The sequence below is a fragment of the Musca vetustissima genome, unplaced genomic scaffold (assembly GCF_032173495.1).
Source record: "Musca vetustissima isolate MV318-11 ecotype Yass unplaced genomic scaffold, APGP_CSIRO_Mvet_v1 utg4449, whole genome shotgun sequence".
In the NCBI taxonomy this organism is placed as follows: Eukaryota; Metazoa; Arthropoda; class Insecta; order Diptera; family Muscidae; genus Musca; species Musca vetustissima.
In genome coordinates, this window is record NW_026880903.1 from 209,671 (window position 1) to 233,738 (window position 24,068).

General features: G+C 34.2%; 7 protein-coding genes across 7 annotated transcripts; 4 read left to right on the plus strand and 3 right to left on the minus strand.

The window, feature by feature from the left end:
• Positions 1-735: 735 nt before the first annotated feature.
• On the plus strand, positions 736-2,234 carry LOC133326848 (metallophosphoesterase 1 homolog). The gene is made up of 6 exons (XM_061535453.1): positions 736-825; positions 899-1,008; positions 1,086-1,185; positions 1,244-1,406; positions 1,493-1,976; positions 2,038-2,234. Exons 1-6 carry the CDS (start codon positions 803-805, stop codon positions 2,232-2,234), a joined length of 1,077 nt encoding a protein of 358 aa, XP_061391437.1. The 5' UTR covers positions 736-802.
• A 1,428-nt stretch (positions 2,235-3,662) lies between these two features.
• On the plus strand, positions 3,663-8,313 carry LOC133326851 (sister chromatid cohesion protein PDS5 homolog B-B). The gene is made up of 12 exons (XM_061535456.1): positions 3,663-3,756; positions 3,823-4,208; positions 4,275-4,482; positions 4,546-4,714; positions 4,774-5,779; positions 5,846-5,939; positions 6,005-6,826; positions 6,918-7,054; positions 7,191-7,270; positions 7,337-7,605; positions 7,675-8,004; positions 8,061-8,313. The coding sequence occupies exons 1-12, from the start codon at positions 3,676-3,678 to the stop codon at positions 8,154-8,156; spliced, it is 3,678 nt and encodes a 1,225-aa protein (XP_061391440.1). The 5' UTR covers positions 3,663-3,675; the 3' UTR covers positions 8,157-8,313.
• A 1,268-nt stretch (positions 8,314-9,581) lies between these two features.
• On the minus strand, positions 9,582-11,047 carry LOC133326840 (GTP-binding protein 128up). The gene is made up of 5 exons (XM_061535446.1): positions 10,972-11,047; positions 10,766-10,889; positions 9,975-10,689; positions 9,785-9,907; positions 9,582-9,711 (listed from the first exon to the last, which is right to left on the minus strand). The coding sequence occupies exons 1-5, from the start codon at positions 11,011-11,013 to the stop codon at positions 9,609-9,611; spliced, it is 1,107 nt and encodes a 368-aa protein (XP_061391430.1). The 5' UTR covers positions 11,014-11,047; the 3' UTR covers positions 9,582-9,608.
• Positions 11,048-11,331: 284 nt separating this feature from the next.
• On the plus strand, positions 11,332-12,392 carry LOC133326828 (uncharacterized). Its single transcript, XM_061535432.1, has 4 exons — positions 11,332-11,344; positions 11,492-11,980; positions 12,039-12,173; positions 12,232-12,392. Exons 1-4 carry the CDS (start codon positions 11,332-11,334, stop codon positions 12,390-12,392), a joined length of 798 nt encoding a protein of 265 aa, XP_061391416.1.
• Positions 12,393-13,171: 779 nt separating this feature from the next.
• Positions 13,172-14,827, minus strand: LOC133326829 (uncharacterized). Its single transcript, XM_061535434.1, has 3 exons — positions 14,611-14,827; positions 13,343-13,565; positions 13,172-13,265 (listed from the first exon to the last, which is right to left on the minus strand). Exons 1-3 carry the CDS (start codon positions 14,825-14,827, stop codon positions 13,172-13,174), a joined length of 534 nt encoding a protein of 177 aa, XP_061391418.1.
• A 1,325-nt stretch (positions 14,828-16,152) lies between these two features.
• LOC133326830 (uncharacterized) lies at positions 16,153-18,289 on the plus strand. The gene is made up of 3 exons (XM_061535435.1): positions 16,153-16,920; positions 16,978-17,062; positions 18,177-18,289. The coding sequence occupies exons 1-3, from the start codon at positions 16,153-16,155 to the stop codon at positions 18,287-18,289; spliced, it is 966 nt and encodes a 321-aa protein (XP_061391419.1).
• A 1,350-nt stretch (positions 18,290-19,639) lies between these two features.
• LOC133326839 (protein lines) lies at positions 19,640-22,530 on the minus strand. Its single transcript, XM_061535445.1, has 2 exons — positions 21,027-22,530; positions 19,640-20,984 (listed from the first exon to the last, which is right to left on the minus strand). Exons 1-2 carry the CDS (start codon positions 22,478-22,480, stop codon positions 19,640-19,642), a joined length of 2,799 nt encoding a protein of 932 aa, XP_061391429.1. The 5' UTR covers positions 22,481-22,530.
• Positions 22,531-24,068: the final 1,538 nt, after the last annotated feature.

The window sequence follows — 24,068 nt, forward strand, 5'->3', positions numbered from 1 at the left end:
TGCTTAAAAATATTGTTATAGAAGACCAATAGTCTTCCGAAAAACGTCCAAATTTAATTCTAATAGGTAACCAACAAGTCTTCGCATAGAATACCAAAAGGTTTTTACAAAGAATACCCAAAGTTCCTCTATTATTGAATCCCAAAAAGAAACCTTCTCAATAGAATACGAAAAAAGATCTTCTCATAGCAGGCATATATATAAGAACGAATGCTTCTTCATAGAAAAAAAGGTCTTCTCACAGAAGATCAGGTGGTTTTATCATCATAAATATACATATGAAAAAAAGTCTTCTCAAAAAAAAAAACAACATGTGTTGACAGCAGTCACACAATTCTACGTAACACTTTAAGTCACCACTACATCACACAGTTCCTTACTGTGAACAGTTCAATTGAACCAGGCTTGTTTACTTGTTTTCTGCAGTGGGTTAGTAGTTATTAATAAATATTTTATTTATACCATTATTTAAACAATAAATATATAATTATTATTTTTTGTTTAAAATTATTAATAAATACAATTTATTTCCATTATTCATTAGTTTATCCATAAGAAAAATAATATTTTCTAACAATTCATTAACCCCCACTAATTCAATTATAGCTGCTGACACAAAATTCCCAATATAGCTGAGCTCAGATGATGATGACCCTTTAAAGTGCAGCAGAAACTGTAAGGAAAAGGAGGAAGCGACGTTGGGAGAAACAAAAAATAATGTAAAGCATTATTCTTACAAATGGCCTAAATATTCACACCAGCTGCAAAATCTATTTTCTTTTAATTTATTTTGCTTAACAAAATGCCTATTCGTTATGTGTACAGGTAAGAAATATCGATGAATGAATTGAATGGGGCATCCAATTAATTACTTTCCTCTTTACGTTTGTTTTTGTAGATGGATTACAAGGACTTTTCTGCTTCTTACGCTATTGTTATGTTGCTACAATGAAATACTTGTCTATCATTTTAATCGATCCTCTTGGCAGGAAATCAATTGTCGTTTCGGTAAGTTGGTCAAGTGACCACAAGGAAATGACATTTTGTTTGATTCACTGTGTGTGTGTTTTTTTCCTGTTTTGTAGAAAACTGCACGAGAATGTTGCTGATTGCTGACCCCCAACTTTTAGGTTTAACATATGAAAAGACAATACTTAGCGGCCTGGCACGCTATGATTCTGATAGGTATGGAACTGCTATTAAATTTTGTGAATATAAACATAATAATATTATTATATTTTAGGTATTTAAAAAGTACCTTCCAACAAGCTCTTAAGTTTACCCAGCCTCACATTATTTGTTTCCTTGGTGACTTACTAGATGAGGGAAATGTGGCCTCACCACAAGAATTTCAAAGTTATATTCAACGTTTTCGCAATATTTATCATACCGAAGATGATATAAAAGTGGGTATTATTAGTATTTTTGGAATATTTGCTATTATTGCAACGTATATTTATTTAAGTTTCAAATGATTTCTGCCTTTCACCAGGTTGTCCATGTACCCGGCGATAATGATATTGGCGGCGAAAATGGTGAATACATATCGAATTTAAATATACACCGCTTTGAAGAGGCTTTTACCCAACGTGATATTTTTGATTATGAATCGAATTTACGTTTTTTCAAAATCAATCGTATGATGTTGGATTTTACCAATCCCGATAAAATGCATAATCATGAAAAGTTACGCATTGGCCTGTCGCATGCTCCCATACTCATTGGTGGTGGACCATTGCTGCGTTCTGTGATCAATGAATTGGATCCACATATTATATTTTCTGGCCATTGGCATGAATCTCGTATATTTTTATATCCCTCCACTAAAGTGATCAATTTTTATGATAAAGCAGCCGTGAAAAGTTTCAATTTGAAAGACCTTAAAGAAAAAAAACACAATTATTTGGAAATAATGGTGCCTACATCTTCCTATCGAATGGGAAAAGTTAATATTGGTATTGGTTATGCGGTTTTGGGTATGTGAAGAAGTCTTTTTTATATATAAAATGTATGTTTGATTGTTTGTGTTTTTTTTAGATAACTATGATCTCCGTTATACTGTCCTTTGGTTGCCAAATCGTTTTGTGTACTTACTTATTTATGTGTTTTGGCTATTATTTGCAATATGCATGTCTCTGGTATTTCGTATGATGACCCGTTGCCCATTTCGTAAGATCTCTAAGTTCAATAATCAATCTCAGTACCAACGCATTTCCGATGCAATACCTGATTAAAACAAAAAACTCCAATATTTAGTATGTAAATCCAAAATTATATTACTTGAACTAACTATATATTATATATTAATATTATTAAGTTATTTATTTTAAATTATTAACAACAATAAAAATAAGTAATAAAGTCGAGTCGGGATATGTTTTGTATATAATAACATATCTATATTTATATACAAATATAATAAAAATAATTTTGCTTTGTATTTTATTTTAATAATAGGAAATATCCGAATTATTAGAAACTTTTAAAAAACAATTTGAAAACACAACAACGGGTATCAAATTTAAATAATCATATGGTGAGCATAAGTGAAAAGTTAAAAAAAAATGTCACCCAAGGCGTATTAATGTCATCCAAAGAGACTAGTTAGATATCAGCTGCTTCTCTCTCGAGTTTGATGTCAAATCCCTTATCATGAATTGACTTGCATTATGTAAACAAAGTCCAAATTTTTGACATTAAACTTGAGAAATAACCATTATCGTGTAAACATTCTTTAACTACCGTTAATCTCTTTCAATTCAACTTAAAAATGTTCTTATACATCTTCTTCCAATAATTTTTCCCCCATGTAAACATTGTTTTATTTACGTCAAAGCCATTCATCTGACATCTGCCAAAAGAAACCATATTTTGACAGCTGTTGTGTTTATTCTCATACATTACGCCACACATACGTCGTGCGCTTTAGTTTAGACGTCTGTCGTTGACTTAAGATGGCGTTAATTTCTGATAAGTGCTAACAAAAATAAAATAACTCGGGGAAAAGTAAAAAATAAATAAATAAAACATTTTTAATAGAATCCAAATAAATTTTTTTCTTTAAATTCATAAAAACTCAATGCGTATTGTGTCCGTAAAGAAGTGCTACACAGATTGCAAGCGGCTAAAAGGCAAATAAAAGAAGCGCAGTCCACGAAGTAATAACAAAAAAAAATGCGAGAAAAATAATGGTTTAGCGAAAATACACACAGAAAAAAAGATACGATTAACAGAGATGTCAACTATTGCAAAATGGGACGTGATTAGTGCTGTGGATATTTTATAAAAAAAAAGAATTCTAGTTTTAATGCAAAATTCCTTTGGTTGGACAATAGAAAAATAGAAATTCTGAAAGTTATTAAAAAGCAGTGCCCCCTTAAAACGCACACACAAACACACAGCCAAAGGCGGACACACGCAACAACACACACACCTATACAAACAATACCCAAAGCTTGTGTTTGCCTGTACCGATAATTAAGCAGCAGCAAGCAGTTGGAAATAACTTCCTTTGCTGCTGCCGCTGTTGCTGTTTATCTATTGGGGAGTGTGTCGGAACGACGGAATTCTTTACAATAAATATTTATTTTATAGATTCTTTGACATTCTTTTTGAAGGTACACCCCATAAACCAATAAATCTGAGTGGAATACGTTTTTGGGGTCGTCGAACATTATGACGGATATTGTGTATCCAGCGGGATGTAGACCGCTGTCCGAAGATCTGGGCACAGATGAACTGATACGAAGATTAAAGGTAAAAAGCATTCAAAATCCAATCCTTTTTAACTAATTCCCTCTATTTGTCGATCGCTTTTTTTAGACACTGGCAAATGTCTTGCAGGCCATGGGCCAGGATGATGGTGTTTATCAACAGTATATACCACTATCACTGCAACTGGCCGATGACCATTTCTTGCAACATCCTTCGCGGGATGTCCAACTGTTGGTGGCCTGTTGTATTGCCGATGTATTGCGTGTCTATGCTCCCGAAGCACCCTACAAGGATCAGGACCAAGTCAAAGTTATTTTCCTTTTCTTTATTAAACAATTGTATGGTCTCAAGGACCCTAAAGATCCCTCGTTCAAACGTTATTTCTATTTGTTGGAAAATCTGGCTTATGTCAAGTCGTTTAATATGTGCTTCGAACTGGAAGATTGTGCAGAGATTTTTTGCCAACTATTTGGCATGATGTTTAAAATAGTCAAGTGAGTTATTTTCAAGCGCCTTAGCTAATTGATGCAGCCATGATTCGTGTTTGTTTTCAATTCCAGTGAGGAGCATAGCACCAAAGTGAAGAATTTCATGATCGACATAATGAGTCCTCTCATAAGTGAGGCAGACAACTTTACCACAGATATATTGGATTTAATCTTAATAAATATTGTGGAGCCCCGAAAATCACAAAACAAATACGCTTATCAATTGGCCGAGCAATTGATTATCAAGACAGCCGATTCATTAGAAACTATAATCAAAATGGTAATGCCACAATCCGCTCCATTGTTCGTTGTCATCTTAATGTACGTTTTTTTACCTTTGCAGTTTTTCAATCAGGTTCTGGTTTTAGATAAAATCGACAAAAACTATGAAATTTGCACTAAAGTTTATGATCTTATCTATGAGCTACATCTAATATGTCCCAATATTTTGTGTTCGGTATTGCCACAATTGGAATGTAAATTGAAATCATCAAATGAACAGGAACGGCTGAGTAAGTTGAAACATAAAATAAATCTATTTAGATTTACTAATTGGTTTCTCCCCTTGCAGAAGCTGTGGCTCTTTTAGCTCGGATGTTCTCCGAAAAAGATTCACAAATCTCGAAAAAACATCCAAACCTATTGCGTATGTTCTTCGGCCGCTTCTGTGACATATCATATTCGATACGCGTCAAGTGTGTCCAATCCTCAATGCACTTTCTGCTCAATCAAGCCCACCTACGAGAAGAAGTCATACAGTGTTTACGTGCCCGACAACATGACTCCGATGAAAATGTTCGTTACGAAGTGGTCATGGCTATTGTAGAGACGGCCAAACGGGAATTTTCCATAGTATGCGAATCGGAAGAGCTACTGGACATTGTACGCGAACGTACCTTAGATAAAAAATTCAAAATACGTAAAGAGGCTATGTTGGGTTTGGCCTTTGTCTACCGCAAAGCGATATGCGAACCAAATGATCTATCCTCGGAGGTTAAGAAAAATGTGGAATGGATAAAGAATAAAATCATGCATGGCTATTATATGCCAACGCTGGAAGATCGCCTGCAGGTTGAACGTTTGTTAATTACATCCCTAGTGCCCTATAAAATGGCTCCGCTGGAGCGTATGAAACAATTATATCATCTGATGGGCACATTCGACGACAATGCCACAAAGGCATTCATTGAATTGCAAAAGAATCAAATGAAGACGCGCAAAACGGTGTTGGAGTGGGTGAAATTGCACAAAACTAAAGACATGACACCCTCAATGCAAAGCCAGCTGAATATAAAACAGGCCATCATTTGTAAACTCTTGGCTGATCCTTTAAAGGCTTCGGAATTTATTGGCAAGTTCAGTACGAATATGAGAAAAGATCCAACGCTGCTGCGTTACATGGAAATCATATTGAAGCGGGATGTTTCCTGCAAGGAGTGTGCGGACACCATGTCATTGCTGTTGAAAAAATTGGGTACACCCATTATGACAAATCTCTATTATCAGACTGTTAAAATGTTAATAGAACGAATAGCATCGGTAATGATTGACAAGGAATCTTTGGGAATTTTAATTGGGTAAGCATTGAAAGACGACAGGATATTTATGATTAAGATTAATGTTGGTATTTTTGTTATTTACAGATTAATTGAGGATTGTATGCGTGGTGGTGAAACCTGCAAGGAAATTGGCTTACCGGTAAATGAGGCTGGTGAGCAAGGCCTTAAATTGTTGACTGTAAGTATTCTGTGCCTTGTTATTGGATATATGGTATTAACGTTCTCCCTCCCTCTTTCCCCTAGGCTTTATCGTATTTATTTTCTCCACACTTTTTCACCGACAAATCCCTACGTCATTTGATCTCATTACTGAGTTATGACAACGACTACTCGGCGCCTTTAATATTGAAATCTCTTACACATCTCGGCCGCTATAAACCACTAATTTCCGTGGATGCTGCCATTTTGGAGGAATTGGCACCCGTCTGCAAAGACTTTGCTGTGGAGGGAACACCAAAACAGGCCAAACATGCGGTACGTTGCATTTTTGTTAATACCCAGGCCCAGTTGAATGGTGGCACCGAACATTTGGACACACCAAAGACTGTACATCCCATATTCCACGAGATAATGGATAATTTGCGACTCACCCTCAAACCCAATTGTCCACAACAACGGACAAAAGTGGTCACCATGGGCCACATAGCCTACAATATGCCCCGAGCATTTGCCGAGAAAATAAAGAACATGATTGCCCGGCGCATTGTTAAGGAGTTGTTAATACAACCAGTACCTGAAGATAGGATTTGTAAACGCATCGAAGGAGATTGGTGTGATCAGGAGGAATTGCCCACAGACACGTTGTGTAAACTGGAGGGCCTGAAAACAATGGCCCGTTGGCTGTTGGGCTTGCGTGACGACGAAGCCTCGGCCAAGAAAACATTTCGTATGCTGATAGCTTTTATTCACCATGGCGGTGATTTGTTGGATCACAAGCGTATGTTTGCCGCCGAATCGTCATGGTTTAGGGCAGCCGCTGCCTGTGCGATGTTGAAAATATGCGAACAAAAGGGTGTTGGTGATCAGTATACCGCCGAGCAGTATTACAGTTTGGCACAGCTAATGGTGAATATGACGACGCGTCTTTGTGTGTGGTGAAAACGAAAATGTTTTGTTTTAAAATTTGTTTCTCTTCTCTCTCTGTGTTTTTTTGAAGTGCGATCCTGTGCCCCAAGTCAGAGAAATGTTTGCCCGCAAATTACACAAAGGTCTGAACAAGGGTTTGCCCAGCAATTGTTTGCCATTGGATTTTATGGGTTTCTATGCATTGTCGGGTCATGAGACAGACAAAAAGTAAGTTAATGGGGGGGAGTGTGGTTGAATGTCTTATAACTTACTCGAAATCTTCTTATTGAACAACAAAAAAGTGGATTTTTTTTTATTTTAACAGAAGATTACAGTTTTGAAATTGCTTTATAATATTTTTCAGATTATTTGAACTGAAACGTCAATTTTTGGAAGCTGATGTCAACAAAAGAAGAGAATATCTCAAAACAATACAAGCAACAAGTAAGTTGTCCACAATACCCAAATGGTTAGATATGGTTTATTTAAATGTTTTTCTTGGTTTTTCAGATCACGATGCAACAGAGGAACAACGTTTGCACATATTACCTGATTTTATATTGGCTTTTGCCCTACCCATACTTGTACACGATCCACATTTTACCAATTATGAGGATCGCGGCCAATTGAAACAAGTGGAAAAATGTTTGCGTTTCATTTTGGAACCCCTAATGGCCAAGTCGGAAACATTCTCATACAGTTTCTACAAGAATCTTATTGAAATGATGAAAAATCATTATGTTGTCACACCGAATGCTGAAAATCAGGCTTATAATTTGGTAGGTCCCCGATCATCGGAAACAAACAAATTATATTTTATTAATTTATAAACTTTTGTGTTGTTGTAGAAATTGTGGGCCTGTTGCGATCTCGCCAACTATATTATCTGTTCCAAAATGGGACAGTGTGATTTAACGCCAAACAAAACATTCAATGTACCGATTACATTACCACCTCTATATTTCCAAGAGCCTCCACCGGATGCTGCTGGATTTCCAAATACTAAAATATATATACCTTTTGATACATATTCAATAATAACGACCTTAGGGACACATAAGAAAGTAACAACAAATGCCTTGAAACCCACCACCAGTGGTGGTCAGTCATCAATAATAAAAAGTGCAGAAAAACGTCCAGCCTCAGATCATCTATCATCAATAGATCAAAATTCTCTGGTAAGTTGTAACTATTACTTCAAATTAATTTTTGATTGATTGCATTTGTTTTGCAGGAAAATGCCTCATTATTTGAGGCCATGACGGATGATACATCCGACCAACCAGTTACCAAAAAGGTACGAGGTGTTATGCGTACCGGAAAAACGTAAACCCGTTTTTCCCCTCCATATAACATTCTAAGCTAGCACTTAAGATTCTTGGTAGATCCAGTTTTTTATAGCGCCGTCGTTTAGAACAGAACAAATATTTTTTGTAAAGAACATTTGTTTAGTTTTCTTCATTGTCGTCGTCATATTTTACACAAAGTGTTGTCGTCGTCGTAACCGAAATCATTGGTTGGATGGATGAATGATTGAATCGAAGAAAGGAAGGAAGATAATTAAGAATAATAATTATAATAATGATGCCTTTATCCGTGGTCTAATATAATTTACAGAAACAACAAAACAAAACTTATCTTTACACAACTGCGGTATTTTTTATTTTGTGTTTGTCTATGAGGAAGCAAACTCTGTTGCTAAAAATAATCAAACAATAACAACAACAAATAATGTTAATTAATGTTAAACAAAACAATTGTGTAAAATTGAAAAAAAGAGATCAGCTTTACCTACTATATTTCGCCTACCACATTTTTTCTTACGTATTTATTTCAAAAAACTTCAATTGTTTATTTTCTTTATTGTACAATGCGTTTTGCGTTCCTTTTTTTCGAATTTTAAAATGTGTTCCAAAATTCCTCAACTACTTTTACAAAAAACAAAAATCAAATCTACGGGAAAATCATAGCATAAACTAAACGTTTCTTCGTTTCTTTTTTAGAGAATACGAAAAAATAACACATTTGTCTTCTAAGCTATACGTTTTTGTTTTCATTTTTTAATTTTAGCAATATGCTTAGAGAGGTGGTGGTCGGTCTACTATTTGTAATGTTTGAATGAAAAAAAAAACTAAGTTATCATAAACACGCCACCCGCCCATCATCATCATTATTTTCTTTTGAAAATTAGTTTTTAAGTTTCAAACACAATAAAAAGTATACAGTTTAAATACCGATTATAATAGAAACTCTAAAAGATAAGACCAATCAAAGTAACATCTACTGATCTGTATGTATATACATATAAAACAAATATATTGTTTTTTTTTTCAATACTAAAAAATAAACAAGCAAAAAAAAGTGAAAAAAATTAGAAATGTTTTCTTTCTCTAAAATGGATGTGGGATGGAAGTTGAAATTATTGTGAAGGAAATTTAACAGCAATCAAAGTTGTAATGAAATGAATACTAATTTAAAATATTATTCAAATAATACCAAGCGGTTTAATTTACAGTTTGTTATTGCAGTACACATTTTATTCGTGACATTTCCTTTATTCCTCTTAATTACAGACTTGGAAATAATAAAAAATATATCCTATTTGCAAGGTAGCTCTGGATTATTCCTTTATTTGTGGCGTTTTGGCTCTTAATACGCTATTTGAAAATTAATTACAAGTATTTTTTATTTTTGTTTCTCCTCTCTCAACTTCGCATCTACTACTTAACACACATACATTCCGTTTAATTTTTAAATTCAAAATTTTCAACTGATTTGTCTCTTAGACCTTCTTAACAATTTGCACAACATCTTCGTCGTTGAGTACATGATCGATACCAACCTTTTGAGGTTGATGTTTCACAGAAGAACCCCAAACCAAGGCACTAAAAACAGAAAAAGAAAACAAAAAAGAAGCATTACAATCGCTTTCAGTTCCGATAAATTAAATTGACTTACTATTTGAATTCCTTGGCAATACTTCTATGCAATTTATTACAGAAATCTTGTATTGTTGTACGTTCACTATTCAACACAATGGGTGAACTGTAATCTGGCAATTGGCCTTTGGGTTTGGTGTAACTGAGGGATGGAAAAAAATTATTTATATTTTCTGAAAAGAGAAACACTTTTAAGTTTTGTTACTTACATTCGCACCAACTGCAAATATTCCCACATTTTCTCCAACAAATCATCAAAATTCCAACGATGATGAGCCGATATGGGTACACAATGTGGTATTTTATAAATTACATCCAATTCCTCAATGGAAATTTGATCGATTTTATTTAGCAGATATATGCAGGGTATATAAATGCGATTGCCTTCAATGACATCAATTAAATCATCACTGGTGGCATCGTAGCGCAGAGTAATATCAGCATTGTGTATTTTATATTCCGATAAAATGGTCTTCACCATATCAGAGTCCAATTCCGATTGTGGCACCATACTGTTCAAATTGACACCACCCTTGTCCTTACGTTTGAAATAGATATTTGGTGGCTTTTTGTTTAGGCGTATGCCAAAACCTTCCAATTCATGTTCCAGAAGTTTCTTGTGGCCCAAAGGTTTCAGACAATCGAGTACCATAAATATCAAATTACAGGTACGTGCCACGGCAATAACTTGACGACCACGACCCTTACCATCCTTGGCGCCCTCAATAATACCAGGCAAATCCAATAGCTGAATTTTGGCTCCTTTGTATTTGATACAACCCGGCACCGTTGTTAGAGTTGTGAACTCGTAGGCGGCCACCTCAGAATAAACACCAGCCAAATTGGAGAGCAATGTGGATTTTCCCACTGACGGAAAACCTACAAACCCGACCCGAGCATCACCAGTCTTTGCAACTTCAAAACCTATAACACAGGATAACAACAATTGCATTAACATCGTCCAGTTCTCTTTTAGATGTATGTGTTCGATATACTTTACCTTGTTCTCCAGCACCGCCGCCGCCTCCTTTGGGAGAAATCAATTCTCTTCTTAATTTGGCCAATTTTGCCTTAAGCAGACCCAAGTGAGCTGAAGTGGCTTTGTTTTTTTGGGTACGTGCCATCTATGGATCAATTATAGAGGTTAGATTCCATTACATTTCTCCAACCATCCGAATAATAAAACAACAAATATGGAATACAAACCTCAGACTCAATGGCCGCGATTTTTTCCAAAATCGTACTCATCTTGTCAAAGAATTTAAAAATCTACTTGTTTTGTGTTTAAATTAAATATAAAATGTATTTTTTTCCTTCTTCTTCTATCTAGAAAAAACAGAAGACCTCGCGTGGATAGTCAACGACCACAACACAATTTGACATACCAACACTGAGATAGCGGTCCATTTCAAGAGCTGTCAAACAATAAATGTCAAAAGGAGGCAAAACATATGGCTAGCGCAACGTATGACAGGAAATTAGATAGCCATGCTAGAAAATGCTTTTTAATTAAAAAAAATACAGTTAATTTAAAAAATTATTAAAAAAGGAATAGTAAAATTAAAAATGGCGATTAAGTGTCTTAAATAAACTGAAAGAAAAAGGTCAGCTAATACGGCTTGACATATTTGGACGTGCCTTTTGATTGCCACAAAATGTTTCTTTCAAGTATTCGTTTTTAACACAATTAAATAATTTATTACTAATAATTTTCATTTTCAAATAGATACGAAAAAACCTCTTGCTCAAATTTTCCGTGATGGAAATTCGAGAAGTAGATTTGTCAATGAATTGAAAGACCACGAGGAAAAAGTTTTCAATTGCAGCTTTGATACCGCTCAAAGTTCATTGAGCAAAAAAGTCAACTTGAAACAAACCCAAATATGTGTTAGACGCTCGCTTAAAAGACCCCATGACTCCTTTACCACGGCTGATAAATTGGAAACCAAAACGGAATTATTTTTAATGCCAATGCCAACAAAGATTAAGGCCAATAACTATGCAACAGCTAAATTAAATGCCACCGTTTGTGGCCAAATGGATGAAAAGTCGTTAATTAAAAATGAACATGGAGAGACTGGAAGTGATGTTAAACCACTTGATGATCCAATGGATGTACCACAAAGAACTATGCGTGTTTTCGTGGGTAATGTGGATTTTGTCATCAAATATTGTAAGCTGAATCCAAACATAAATGCACTATGGGATGTTTATGGTAAAAGTGGAATTAATATATTTCATTTGCTGGAGTTACCATGTGTTTTGTTTTGCAGGAAAATTAATCAAAATTACCAAAGGTAAACATCGCTTTGAACAAAGTCTTTTGATAAGGAATATGGATGGAAGTGGTCCCATTTTACAATGTGCCTATTTTGATTTTAATAATTTTGTGGACAATTTAACACTGGGTTTGTAAATTTTTTATGGCATTTTATTACATTATCTAACTAAAAATTATTCTTTCAGGTTCCAATATTCGCGTAGTTGGAAAACTGTGTGGCCTCAATTGCCTCAGAACATTTAGAATAGATCCTTGTAATAGAACCATAAATCAATCGAATTTCATACGCCTACAAAATGTTAATTCATTTGTTTTGCTACAGAATAAAAATAGCAACAACAACTAAATGGGCTTTATATAAAGATATAGCATAGCATTGATATTTTTAATAGCCTTGATATTTTCCGAACCTCGGCTTCTTAAAAAATACTTTTTTAATAATTATCAGGGCCTCCATTTTTTATATATTTTTGTTTAATAAATTGTTTTTTATTCTGCAGCAAAACAAATGAATAATGTGCTAATTCATTTCATAAACTAGTGTTTTTTAATATTTTTTATAAAATAACTTTGTTTTAATTTCTTAAAAACTCCGTATATCTGTATAATATTTTAGATTAATTAGAAAAAAAAATGTATCAGAATTTTGAAAGTAACGGTTTGAAGAAATAACAGTTTTAATTTTTAAATATTTTTTTTACCAAATATATTTTATATGTCGTTATAGGAACCAATCCAATCCAAACATTTACTTAAAACCGACCTTGGCCTTGTGGCTAGCTACCCATTCATGAAAAAATAAATAAATTGAAATTCATATATAGAATAAAACATCTTATAAATATGTTATATATAAAAATATAGTTTTTTTATATTTATTTCTCTTATAATGTATAAATATATGTATTAATACTTCTTATTTTTAGTGCTTAGAAATAATTTTATAAAGCATATTATGTTAACTATCTGGGAAGAACCTATATATTACTTTGTACTTAGAAGAAAATTTCATTATTTTTTAGTTATTTGATCCAGATCAAATGATAATAAAAAAAGAAATATAAAAAGTTTTTTTATATAAATAGAAAGCTAAATTAAATTGGGAAAGAAGCTCTACAATGATATTTAAATATCTAAATACATGAGAACTGCAATGACCAGGCCGGCTGCCAGGGCGGTTAAATAACCCAAATGAATACTACTTTTTTGTTGATGGTAACTGTAGAAGAAGAATAAGGAAATAACAAAAATCAATGTAAATAAAAACAACATTTTAGAAATAAATAATTTACTTACTAGACTCTTTTCCTTGGTGAAAATGGTGAGGGAGGATTAACACCCGGAACATTGCTATCCAAATATATTAAACTGTAACCAAATATGGCAACAAGTAAGCCACATGCAATGGGCTGTAGTATGTGCAACACTTCATGTTCCTTGGCCCAGACAACAGCATTACGATAGCTGTCTTCCAGAAATCCTTTGAAATTTACAGCATTTTCCATATTGGAATAGGGCACTGTAAAAAAAAAATAACATATTTGAATACGCAATATTTTGTAAACAAATAACCTTCCATATATATATAAATATATATATGTGTGTGTATACATCAAATTGCACAAAAACTATATGCGGAAGGTAAGGTGGTGGGATGGATGGATGTTAAGCTAACATCTAGTATAGTCTATGGTAATGAGATCATCATTCAATAGAGCACACTCTGAATTGTTTATTTTTCAATACGCATACACACACGCACACACTATTTGTAAAGTCGACACACAACAAAGGCAGTGTATCATCAATATTGTTGCATTTCCAATTCGATATTAATATTGAAATGAAAATACACACGAATTGAAATTATTATCGCTTATTTCTGATAAAAAAAAATTCTGCAAAATATTTGGGAAATTATAAAACTCTTCTTCGGTCCCAATTATTAACTATTGTTGCCATATCAACAAAAGGCGATAACGGCAACAAAATTTTAGCTAATCAAGACATAAATAACAACAAAAATTTTTAACAAACTTTGATAAAGATGTAAACAATAACCACAAAATGGTAGTCAAATAAATGAAATATTGTGCAAAAGTATTTTGTTACATTAATTTAACAAAATATTTAACAACTGGATGATATTACAGTCGTGAAAAAAAGTTTGAAATTATTTTCCATACCGAACACACACCGTCTATTGAACTTACTGAAGGCTAGGCTAGTAGTAGTACACACAGAAAGAACTAGGAAGGTGAATGTAATTCAGTCAAGTGCACAGTGATGTCACCAATAATCACTTCGTCACCGTATTTGTTTACATGAACGAGGTCAGGCAGTGGGAAACTATTTAAATAAACTATTTGTTGTTCCTCTTTTAGTTCCACACAATATCAACATGTAAATAAAAAAAATATAATTCCAATTCGATTTTTCTTGCACTGCCACGAAAAACTACCACCAACATTAGCAACAACAACACAACATCCTCCCTCCCTCAACACCCCCTTCCCTTTACACTTGCTAGTTATTTATATTTTATTTTTATTTCTTGTACTTACTAACAATAACCATTTTATAAATCAATGTTGTACAGGCAAATACCCCGAATAAAGTTATTAAACGTAAATCCAATAAAACTTTTCGATTTCCTTTTAAATTTGCGATGGTTATGATGTCTTGTCGCTTGCCGCTGTTGTGGAATGAATGATACGAAGAATTATTGAAATTCGTTGCGGTTGTTGCTGTTGATAAATTCGCATCTTCATTTTCGTGCATTGTTTGGTATTCTATTGATTGATTTATTAGTGAATTCTTTATATATATTGTTTTCGATTGAACAATTTTGAAATAAACAAAAACCGAAGATTGTACAACAACTCAACAAACAATGACGTATTCTCTAATGACGTCAAATGTTTGCATCAACAAGATGTCAGTCGTTTGATAATTGACGGCGTCGTTTCATGTGAATAACAGGCGCCGTCATTTACTCTACTTATACCACATTTACAAGGAAAGTGTTTTAAGGTAACTGCCATTTATTTGATGAATATATAGAAAGGAAATTGTAAAATATATGTGGATTTTCATAAAGTACGTTTCATGTTTACACCGAACGTGTTTTATGATAAATCGTCATTTAAATTGTTATTCCTTTGTACATATCCCAAGTAAATGGTTTCTACAAAAAATAAAGTGCTGTCCAAACGTATCCTTATATTAGGTGTGTTCCATGGTATAATTATACAAGGTAACTGTAATACTCAGTTGATTTGATTGCATCGTAATACTTGTGTCATGTTCCATATGACATTTGTGATTTATGCAAATATATAACAATATACATATATGGAAACCAGAAAAAATATAAAACACCATTTTTGAAAAGTTTTACATTTATATTTACTATATTCCCAAATCTGCAGACGATAGAAAAATGTAGTATCGACCTATTTTACATCCATAAATTGGCATGAGAATTCCAATTATATTAATTTTAAAGAGTAGTAATCCCGCCTTAATAATTATACATTTAGAAATCAAAGAAATCGTAACAGAAGTTCGTTTTCCTTTGGTTTACAAACGACTTAAATTTCCTAATGGAAACATTTGAAGCAGCAAATCCTTTTTCAATGAAAAATTGCAATTTCAACGCTATTTTTAGCGTATTTGTACGAGTTACCTCTAGACTTCCTTGTATTATTTTTAAATACATTCCTACTCATATTCTAATCATATATATATATATAAATATATATATATATATATATATATATATATATATATATATTCTTCCTATTCTAATAATATTCATAAGTTCCTTTAATTTTTTACTCGTTTTTTTCTTCCTTTCTTTTTGATAACGCCTAGTTTATCGACTCAACGTTGAAATATCAATAGTCTAAAGCACCACTAATGGCGACAAACAGCCAGCGTCGTTATTGTGTTTCAATTCCTACCGTTATGCGGGTTACACTGCTCGTCTTGTGTGCTCGTAACTATTGATTTTTTCAACAATTAACATTTCGACGACATAAGGATACACACAGAAATTACTTAAACAGAAGGAAACAAATAAAAAAATGGAAGAAAAATCCTTAATGGAAAATATTTCAAATCAAGAAGACGGTTTCAATTTATTAAAAGATGAATCTGCACCATCAGAAGAGGCAGATAAAAAAGTAAAATTTTTAGATTATAGCAACATTAAAATTAAGAATCAACAACATATTGTACCCATTGGCCTATTAATTGTTTTGGCCACAATTTATTTGGGTATGAGTGGCATACAAAGCTGTTTTGTGAATTGTTCCGAAAATCATCAATTGTTGCTAAAATCAGCCCAAAATTTAATCTACAACAACAATAACGATGATATTAAAGATCCACAAGTTATATTGGAACGACTGCTGGAATACAAGGACATATGCAGGGATTTGGAAATATTTACGAAAGAACTTAACAAAACAACAAATGCTAAAACACAAGAACAAACAGACGATGTAAAAAATGAAATTGTTTTGGAAAATAGTGGCAGTGGAAGCGGTGGCGGCAGCGGCGCTAATGGTGCCACTGATGATGGCAGTGGAGACGAATGCACAACCACCACCAGCAGCACTAAGTCATACAGTAAGAAAAACAAAAAGCCTAAATCTAAATATTCAATAAAGTTTCCTACTAACGCTAAAAATGGTTTTCACAAATACAACAAATCAACAACTAAAGCTAAAAATGGCAAACATGACAAAAAGGATTTGAATATAAATAAGAAAAACTCCTCTGCAGAGCCAATTATATATCTATTTGCCCTGGTATTTATATATTTGTTAATAAAAGCAGCCTCCGATATAAATCAGCATTATAAATCTGTAAGTTTACCTTGAGAAAAAAACATGACAATTTATGGTAACTTTTGTTGTTTGCAGGAAAATAAAAAGGACAAAAATTTCATGAGACGATGCTCATTGCAATCGTATGCCCAAGCCCATAGGGATCGACGTTCATCAAAAGGTATTTCTGCTAAAAGTTTGCCGAAATTTTAAAATTTCTTAAACTACCTATCTACCTACTACCATTTGAAAAATCTTACTCAACAAACGAGAAACAAAAAGCATTTAATTTTATAAAACTAACTGTACCAGAAACAAAACAAACAAAAAATGACTTGAAATCAAAATTTTTTGACCAAACTATTTAGCTTTAAATGCAAAAAAAATGAAAAACTGAAAAACAGACTCACACACACATCCAACAAAAAAGGAAACGTTTTTATCCTCTAAATGTTATTTGTATATGTAGAATGTGTGTAGACATGTAAGCGTCGTTTCATCTATATTTTGAATGTACTTTGTGATTAAAAATATATATACATACCTATATTTAATATAAAGCCTTCCCTCCGTACCTATTAACCTTATACAAATGAATAGTATTTTATTAATATTAGTAAATTTAAATGTTTTTTGTTATTAGAGAACGAACTTAGCTGTCAGAACTTTTACTTAAACTTTACTTTTTTGAAGACAGTCTTTGTTTGTTTGCCAATAATCAGTTTAAATTGGGTTGTTTTAAATTTATATATTAAAATGAAATTTCTTTCGTAAGTTCTCTTCTACTGTAGCTCTTGATTTTCGTCCAAGTTTACACTGTTTATTATCAAAGTGGTATAGGGTAATCCTTGTTACCTTTGAGAAAAACTAATGTCAGAACCCCCAATTATCTATCCCCTTTCAACTTAGTCTAAAATCGTACTATTTTTTATTAACCTCTTTTTTTTTTGATAATCTGTGTATTGAGAGCACTAGATATCTTCTGAATAAATTTGTTCACAATATTTAGATTCTTGGTTCACACTTATCTATGTTGTTACAATTTCTTATACTTGTATTTAGAAACAATTACCAAAAACTTTAATAAAAAAAATGAACTTAAATGTCTCTGTTTTTTTCGTGTTTTATTATTCGTTTCTTTTTTTTACACTCTCCTCCTATCTATCCTTAACCACCAATAAACTAAATTTGGTTTCCTTTCGATGTTTATGTGCTCTTCGTCTTCTCCTAATTGCCTTTGTCATCGATTTTTTTCTGTATCAAAAATAAATGAAAACGAAACAAAAACTTATTAGCAAATAACCTTTTTACCAAAATCAATTCAAAAAACAACAACAACATTAGAATTGGCAATGAAAACAAAACAACAACGCACATTGGCATCTTCGCAACGTTCCATCAATGCTGAACAGATGGCAAAAGCACAACAACAACATTTCTATCATCATCACATCGAAACATCACCCGTTCAAAGACCACTACCACCACCAACACCACCCACACAGTCTCCTGCGCCTAGGAGCGGCAACAACAGCAATTGGCAATTGTTACGACAACACATGACACTATCTGTAGATAATTCGGATTTAATTGTAACCCCCTTGAGTAAACCAGGTAGGTGGTCAACACACTTTCCCCATCGGCACCCATAAACCTCCTCATTTGCATTCATTTTCATTTCATTAAAGAGTTTTCTTCCATGATGAAACGCAGACGTTGTTCAGTACCAGTTGCTCTAAATTACCAAAGACAAACCAATAAAACATCCTCACAACCAAATCCCCTGGCAATATTAAATGATCCTCCAAAAATAAGACGAACCTCCATAACCATGCTGCCCTTGGATAACGTAGATCCATTGGCTGCACCCGAGGGAATGAAACGTAGAGTACGCATGATAAACAGGCATTAGATTCCCAGCCAAGTTAGCAAGTAATCAAAAGAAAAAAAAAACATATTTTGATTTTTTCTTTTTTTAATGAAACAATTTACAAAAAATGTATACGGATTTTATTCGTAAACTATTCTGATATGTATGTATGTAGTACGTACGTAAAAGTAAGTGAATGTAGTAGTGGTAAAATTAGCGGGTGTATTGGTGTAAATCTAAAATCATTAAACATACTATAGCTATATATATATGAAGCGCATATATAAAAGAAATATATTTGTGTTATTTACATTTTTATCTTCGAAATACAGATTTATAAATAATCATAAAAATAGGAGTTATTCAGAAAAAAACCTTAATTAATATTTATTATTGTATTGTATAATTTTTTTCTTCTTTTTTCGAATTTTGTATATAAAACGTTTCTTCTGTTTTTTACCAGACATTATTACAATAATCTATTAAAAATGAAATGGTCACCTATCCAGTAATGGGTCAATGTGATTTTTGAGAGATGTAAAACAATTTGCTGTTGTTTTTCTTTCTTCTTGATGATTCACTTTTATCAATGTACATTTTATTATTATTATCAATATTATTAAAATTAACACTAAACTACTTATTATGTACTTTAATTAAATAAAATAATTAATAATAAAAATATTACACGCTAAAAGGCAAGATATTTGAACATGGTTTTAATTTGTCTCAACCGTTAACTTACTTACAAATGTGTGTGTGTGTATATAGATGCATTTGTTTGTGTGTGTTAGAATACTACTATGTTGCATTTCGTTTGTGATGTTTTTTTCTTTACTTGGAATGGAAGACGACAACATTGGCATTGGGATGGACAACGCCGGGCGGCTAACTCAATTCATTGCCCTCATAAAGACTTTCACAACTTTCCAAAAGACGCAGTACCGGCGATATATCATACGGATACAATTGTCTGGACACTAGCCGCGATATTTGTAATCTTAATCGTATCAGAACACTCATCGCCTCATCCAAGATGCTAGCACCCATGCCAAAGTCATGGCAACTTTGCACAAACATAGACCAATTCATTCGTATGTATTTCAGGAATCGCAACAAATAGAGCAGGAAACAGGTCTCGTTGCTGACCAACAAATCGAGCAGCAAATCCGAGCTGTTCGATATCATTTTGAGGAACTCTAGGAATGTATAGACGGGATTTAACATTGACACCAATTCGGGAAATGCATTGTTACGAAACGATATGCCAGCCGTGACGTCCAGCGTACACACCATGGCCTCGATCAGATGATCGTCCTGATCATCGAACAGATGTATTAGAATTTTACTAAAATGACATTCGGGATGGAATTCCAGTGTGTGTTTGATAAATGATTCCAACTTGCGCAGTACATCGCGTATGGAGCGTTCAATTAGAACCATATCCTGAAAGGCATCATAATCGGTGGAATCGATCGATGAGTCGGACGAATCGCTACGTATTTCCTTGACGGTAACAGCTATTGACTTGAGGACGAGCAATACGATTTTCTGCAAAATCGTTTTGTCCATTTCAATAACTTCGGCCGCATTCAAAGCACTTGAGTTGACATCATCATCATGGCCATAGGGATGATGCTGAAGTGACTGTGGCGCATAGGCCACTGGTTTCCGTTTGAAACCAATGAAGCCCACAATATTCTCCGGCTGTCGACGAGGTAGAGATTCTAATATACGAAAATCCTTCACATGTCGTACAATCTGATGGGCCAACATACATGTTTCGTCGGGCAACATATCCTGCAACGCCAATGTGGAGCCATAACACAAGGCCTCATTGAACAGACACAACATTTGTTTGTACACCGTGCAGGACAGGTTCTGATTGAGCAGCAGTTCGAATTTGTCCAACTGTGCATAGAATGGCAAAGTCTCAACTATGGAGAGATTGGCCTTTACGGATATGATGTTCTCCCACAACTGAAGGAAATTCAAAATACAGTTCTCGGCGTTTTCAACGTCCAAATGATTTGCTATCAGGGCCGACATATTCTTAACCAATGCCGGCCATTTGTTTTCGAGTATTTTTATGGTAATGCATTTGAGATGGGTGGTATCAAAACTTTCCGAGTCCGTTAGGGTAACCAAATGACAACTTTGACCCAGTGTGGCGGCTGCTGTGTGGTGATGATTAATTAAACCATTGAAATGATGTGGGTGGAGGTGATTGCTGCTGCCAGGCGCCTGATGCACAGACGAGCTGCTGTGGGCATACATGGGAGCACCCGCATTTGTGTTAGTCGCCGCATCGTCAATATTCTCCGTCGAACTATAATGCATTGCAAAATAATTGCTCTCCAATGATGTTTGTTGTGTTTGAAAATGTAGGTAGCCGTGTCTACTCTCACCCATAGACGTCGATGCTGTTGGCTCGGCTACACTATGCGTTTCGGCAATTTCTTCTTCCAGTGGATGCAAATCGATGTCCTTCCATTCAACAATCCGTTTTATTATCTCCAAACTGAAGTGCATTTTTTGTACGGCAACATGATCAAGCCGATCAAAGTTGAATAGATTGTCCACCAATTTCTTCAGCCAATCATCATCCATTTCCTGTTTGGCTATAACCAGAAATGAGGCCAGAACACGGCCAGCCAGAAACTGTACATACATATTGTTGTAGCCCGCCAATACAATGATCTCATCGATGAGATTGTGGTCGTTGCGTATGAGAGCATCGCAAACGTCCATAATCCGGGCGCATATAAAGCCCTTGGAATTCTGTTTTAGGTATATGTCAAAAAGTAACTGTAGATTCGAGAGAAATTGCAAAAGTTTATTCGTCGGCCATTCACTCAAATTTGCGACACGTTTCTGACCATTGGCGTCCATTGAGTAGTGCGATTGGAAGGGTTTCCTCAGCATACGCTCCGACACTCCACACAGGCACTGTCTATTTAATGATTCTTCGAATTCCCGCATATCCTGGGAAGCGGTAATTTCATCCAACCGTTGTGTCCTCGCCGTTAACGACGCTACAGTGGGGTTAGCATTTGGTACAGTGTGGCAGGACGATGTTAATGTGTTTATTAGTAATTTGCTATTGCTGCTGGCGGCGGAACTGCTGGCAGCCATTGTCGAAGACAATGACAACAAATCAGGCAGGGTAACACGATCGACCTCATCAGCCGAATGGTCACTGGAACTACACACACTACTGCTACTACAACCACTCGAGGCACTTGCAACCATGTTAAGATCACTGCGTACAGATGAATCGTCTTTGGATGAGGGCAAAATGCTGGCGACGAGGTTTTGAACATTTAACAGCTGTGTTAGGGACGATGCTCTTGAACTACACGGTGTGGATGACGGTGAACTACTGGACGATGAATCTTGTGTGGATATTGAATTGACCGAAGACGACAGTGAGGAACACAAAGGAATTTTTTCACTGCTGTAAATTATATCCGGAGGACATGGCATAGCTGGAGTGGACACATTTGAAACTGGTGTTGAACTTGCAACTGTTGTGGATGGTGATTTGATTTTTTCAATTTTCTGTCGTTTAGTTTGGGGTTGTTCATGATGGACGCTACTGTTGTTATTCATAAGGCCCGACGACGACGACGATGTACTTATATTTGCATTTATGTTATTGCTATTGTTGTTGTTATTGTTATTATTATTCGAATTTTGAACTGTTGAAGGCATTCCGGCTCCTGACATAAGCACAAAGTTAATGTCTCCCCTATTGTGGGTATCCTTTTGCGAAGACATAACTCAACCAATAGCTTATCAGACGTTCCCGACGTCTTTTTTAGAGTTTATTTTCCACACACTTCACAAAACAGTTAGCTACCACGAAAAAATGTCCCGTTCTTTCCTAAAAAGAAAGAAAACATTTTATTTTGGATCACAATTCTTCAACTACAACAAGAACAAAACAACTGAATAACAACAAAAACACAAATCCCTGAAAACGCTCAACAGACAACATGCATACCAGCAGCAGCATCGTTCGCCTCGCATAGTGATGCCATGACAAAAGGGCTACTGTGCTACGCAGCTTCACAAGGTTACGTGTGCATTTGCTGTAGAGCAGTAGCAATCCTTTTTGTTCCATACTTGAGGTCGATCCGCAGTCCTCGAATTCGTTTCCATTGGGTATTTGGCATTTTTGTTGATTATTATCTTTCTTTTATTTACCTTTTTTACGTTAAAATGTTTTGTTATTGATATCTGCTGCGCACAACAATTCGCTTGTTTTCGTGTACAATTTACTCAAGTAAACGGAACGTTTCATGTTGATTGTTCGCAAATGACATTCTTCGAAATATTAGCCATGTAAAATTATAGTTTTTTGTAATAATTATTTGGAAATAAAATAACACAAGCCACAGCAAAAGAATTTTTCAATTTTTTCTTGATTTCGACTTCTTAATTACACACTATGTCGCCATCTTGCTAGATGTGACTGAAACAAAAATTAAAAACGTTCCATCTGCTACAAATTTGGGGGAGAAAGAATACGCGATAATGAAAGAACTCAACGTAATCGATAATGTTGCTACGTACTAAAGTGGTGTATACACCGGCAAGCATAAATAGAATAAAAGTTAAATTTAATTATTTAAATAAATTTGAGTGTTTTGGCCTTTTCCCGTACTGCAATAATCTACAACATTTTACTACGGTAATGATCTTTCCTATATGATATCGAAGAAAATAGTATCGACAATGTTGTTACCTAGTAAAGTAGTGTACACACCAGCAAGCATAAATAAAAGTTAAATGTAATTATTTTTAATAAATTGGAGTAGTTTTGAGTGTGTCTGACTCTTGGCTATGTAATATTGATAATGTCACTTACAAACTGGCTGGACTACTGCAGATGAATACATTTCCTTTATTAAATCTAAATTATATTAATATTATTATAACTGTACATTTACACTGGGCTGGATTAAGAAACTCTAGTAGATCTTTGAGGACAAAACAAATGTATATATGTCAAATAAATCCTCGCAGAGAATTTCACCTCGTAACAAGGTATAAAGGGTAAAACACATACGAAAATTTTAGGCATGACGTGTTTAACGTAAAATAATGAAAGAAAACTGCGATCAAATGTTTGCAATCCTTTGTAAATAGTCATTTAATACAATTTAACTTAATGAAGAATGTCTGACATTCTCGTATGTGTCTTCTCCCTCTTTACATGCCGTGTGGGTGAGTATTCACAAATATGATTTTTCAATTTTATAACGGAACAATCTTAAAGGATTTCGATATGTAGGATTTTTTTTGTTTTGAA

Coding starts and splice junctions, on each gene's coding strand:
- LOC133326848 (XM_061535453.1), top strand. CDS start 803: ATGCCTATTCGTTATGTGTACAG. Junction 1,009..1,085: donor GGAAATCAATTGTCGTTTCG/GTAAGTTGGTCA, acceptor CCTGTTTTGTAG/AAAACTGCACGAGAATGTTG. Junction 1,186..1,243: donor GCACGCTATGATTCTGATAG/GTATGGAACTGC, acceptor ATTATATTTTAG/GTATTTAAAAAGTACCTTCC.
- LOC133326851 (XM_061535456.1), top strand. CDS start 3,676: ATGACGGATATTGTGTATCCAGCGGGATGTAGACCGCTGTCCGAAGAT. Junction 4,483..4,545: donor TAGAAACTATAATCAAAATG/GTAATGCCACAA, acceptor TTACCTTTGCAG/TTTTTCAATCAGGTTCTGGT. Junction 8,005..8,060: donor CAATAGATCAAAATTCTCTG/GTAAGTTGTAAC, acceptor TTTGTTTTGCAG/GAAAATGCCTCATTATTTGA.
- LOC133326840 (XM_061535446.1), bottom strand. CDS start 11,013: ATGAGTACGATTTTGGAAAAAATCGCGGCCATTGAGTCTGAG. Junction 10,690..10,765: donor CGGCGGTGCTGGAGAACAAG/GTAAAGTATATC, acceptor CCTGTGTTATAG/GTTTTGAAGTTGCAAAGACT. Junction 9,712..9,784: donor ATTGCCAAGGAATTCAAATA/GTAAGTCAATTT, acceptor TTCTGTTTTTAG/TGCCTTGGTTTGGGGTTCTT.
- LOC133326828 (XM_061535432.1), top strand. Junction 11,981..12,038: donor TGCACTATGGGATGTTTATG/GTAAAAGTGGAA, acceptor TTTGTTTTGCAG/GAAAATTAATCAAAATTACC. Junction 12,174..12,231: donor TGTGGACAATTTAACACTGG/GTTTGTAAATTT, acceptor TTATTCTTTCAG/GTTCCAATATTCGCGTAGTT.
- LOC133326829 (XM_061535434.1), bottom strand. CDS start 14,827: ATGCACGAAAATGAAGATGCGAATTTATCAACAGCAACAACCGCAACG. Junction 13,566..14,610: donor TTATAAAATGGTTATTGTTA/GTAAGTACAAGA, acceptor TTTTTTTTACAG/TGCCCTATTCCAATATGGAA. Junction 13,266..13,342: donor TCACCAAGGAAAAGAGTCTA/GTAAGTAAATTA, acceptor CTTCTTCTACAG/TTACCATCAACAAAAAAGTA.
- LOC133326830 (XM_061535435.1), top strand. CDS start 16,153: ATGGAAAATATTTCAAATCAAGAAGACGGTTTCAATTTATTAAAAGAT. Junction 16,921..16,977: donor TAAATCAGCATTATAAATCT/GTAAGTTTACCT, acceptor TGTTGTTTGCAG/GAAAATAAAAAGGACAAAAA. Junction 17,063..18,176: donor GGATCGACGTTCATCAAAAG/GTATTTCTGCTA, acceptor AAAACTTATTAG/CAAATAACCTTTTTACCAAA.
- LOC133326839 (XM_061535445.1), bottom strand. CDS start 22,480: ATGTCAGGAGCCGGAATGCCTTCAACAGTTCAAAATTCGAATAATAAT. Junction 20,985..21,026: donor ACAAATGCGGGTGCTCCCAT/GTATGCCCACAG, acceptor GGCGCCTGGCAG/CAGCAATCACCTCCACCCAC.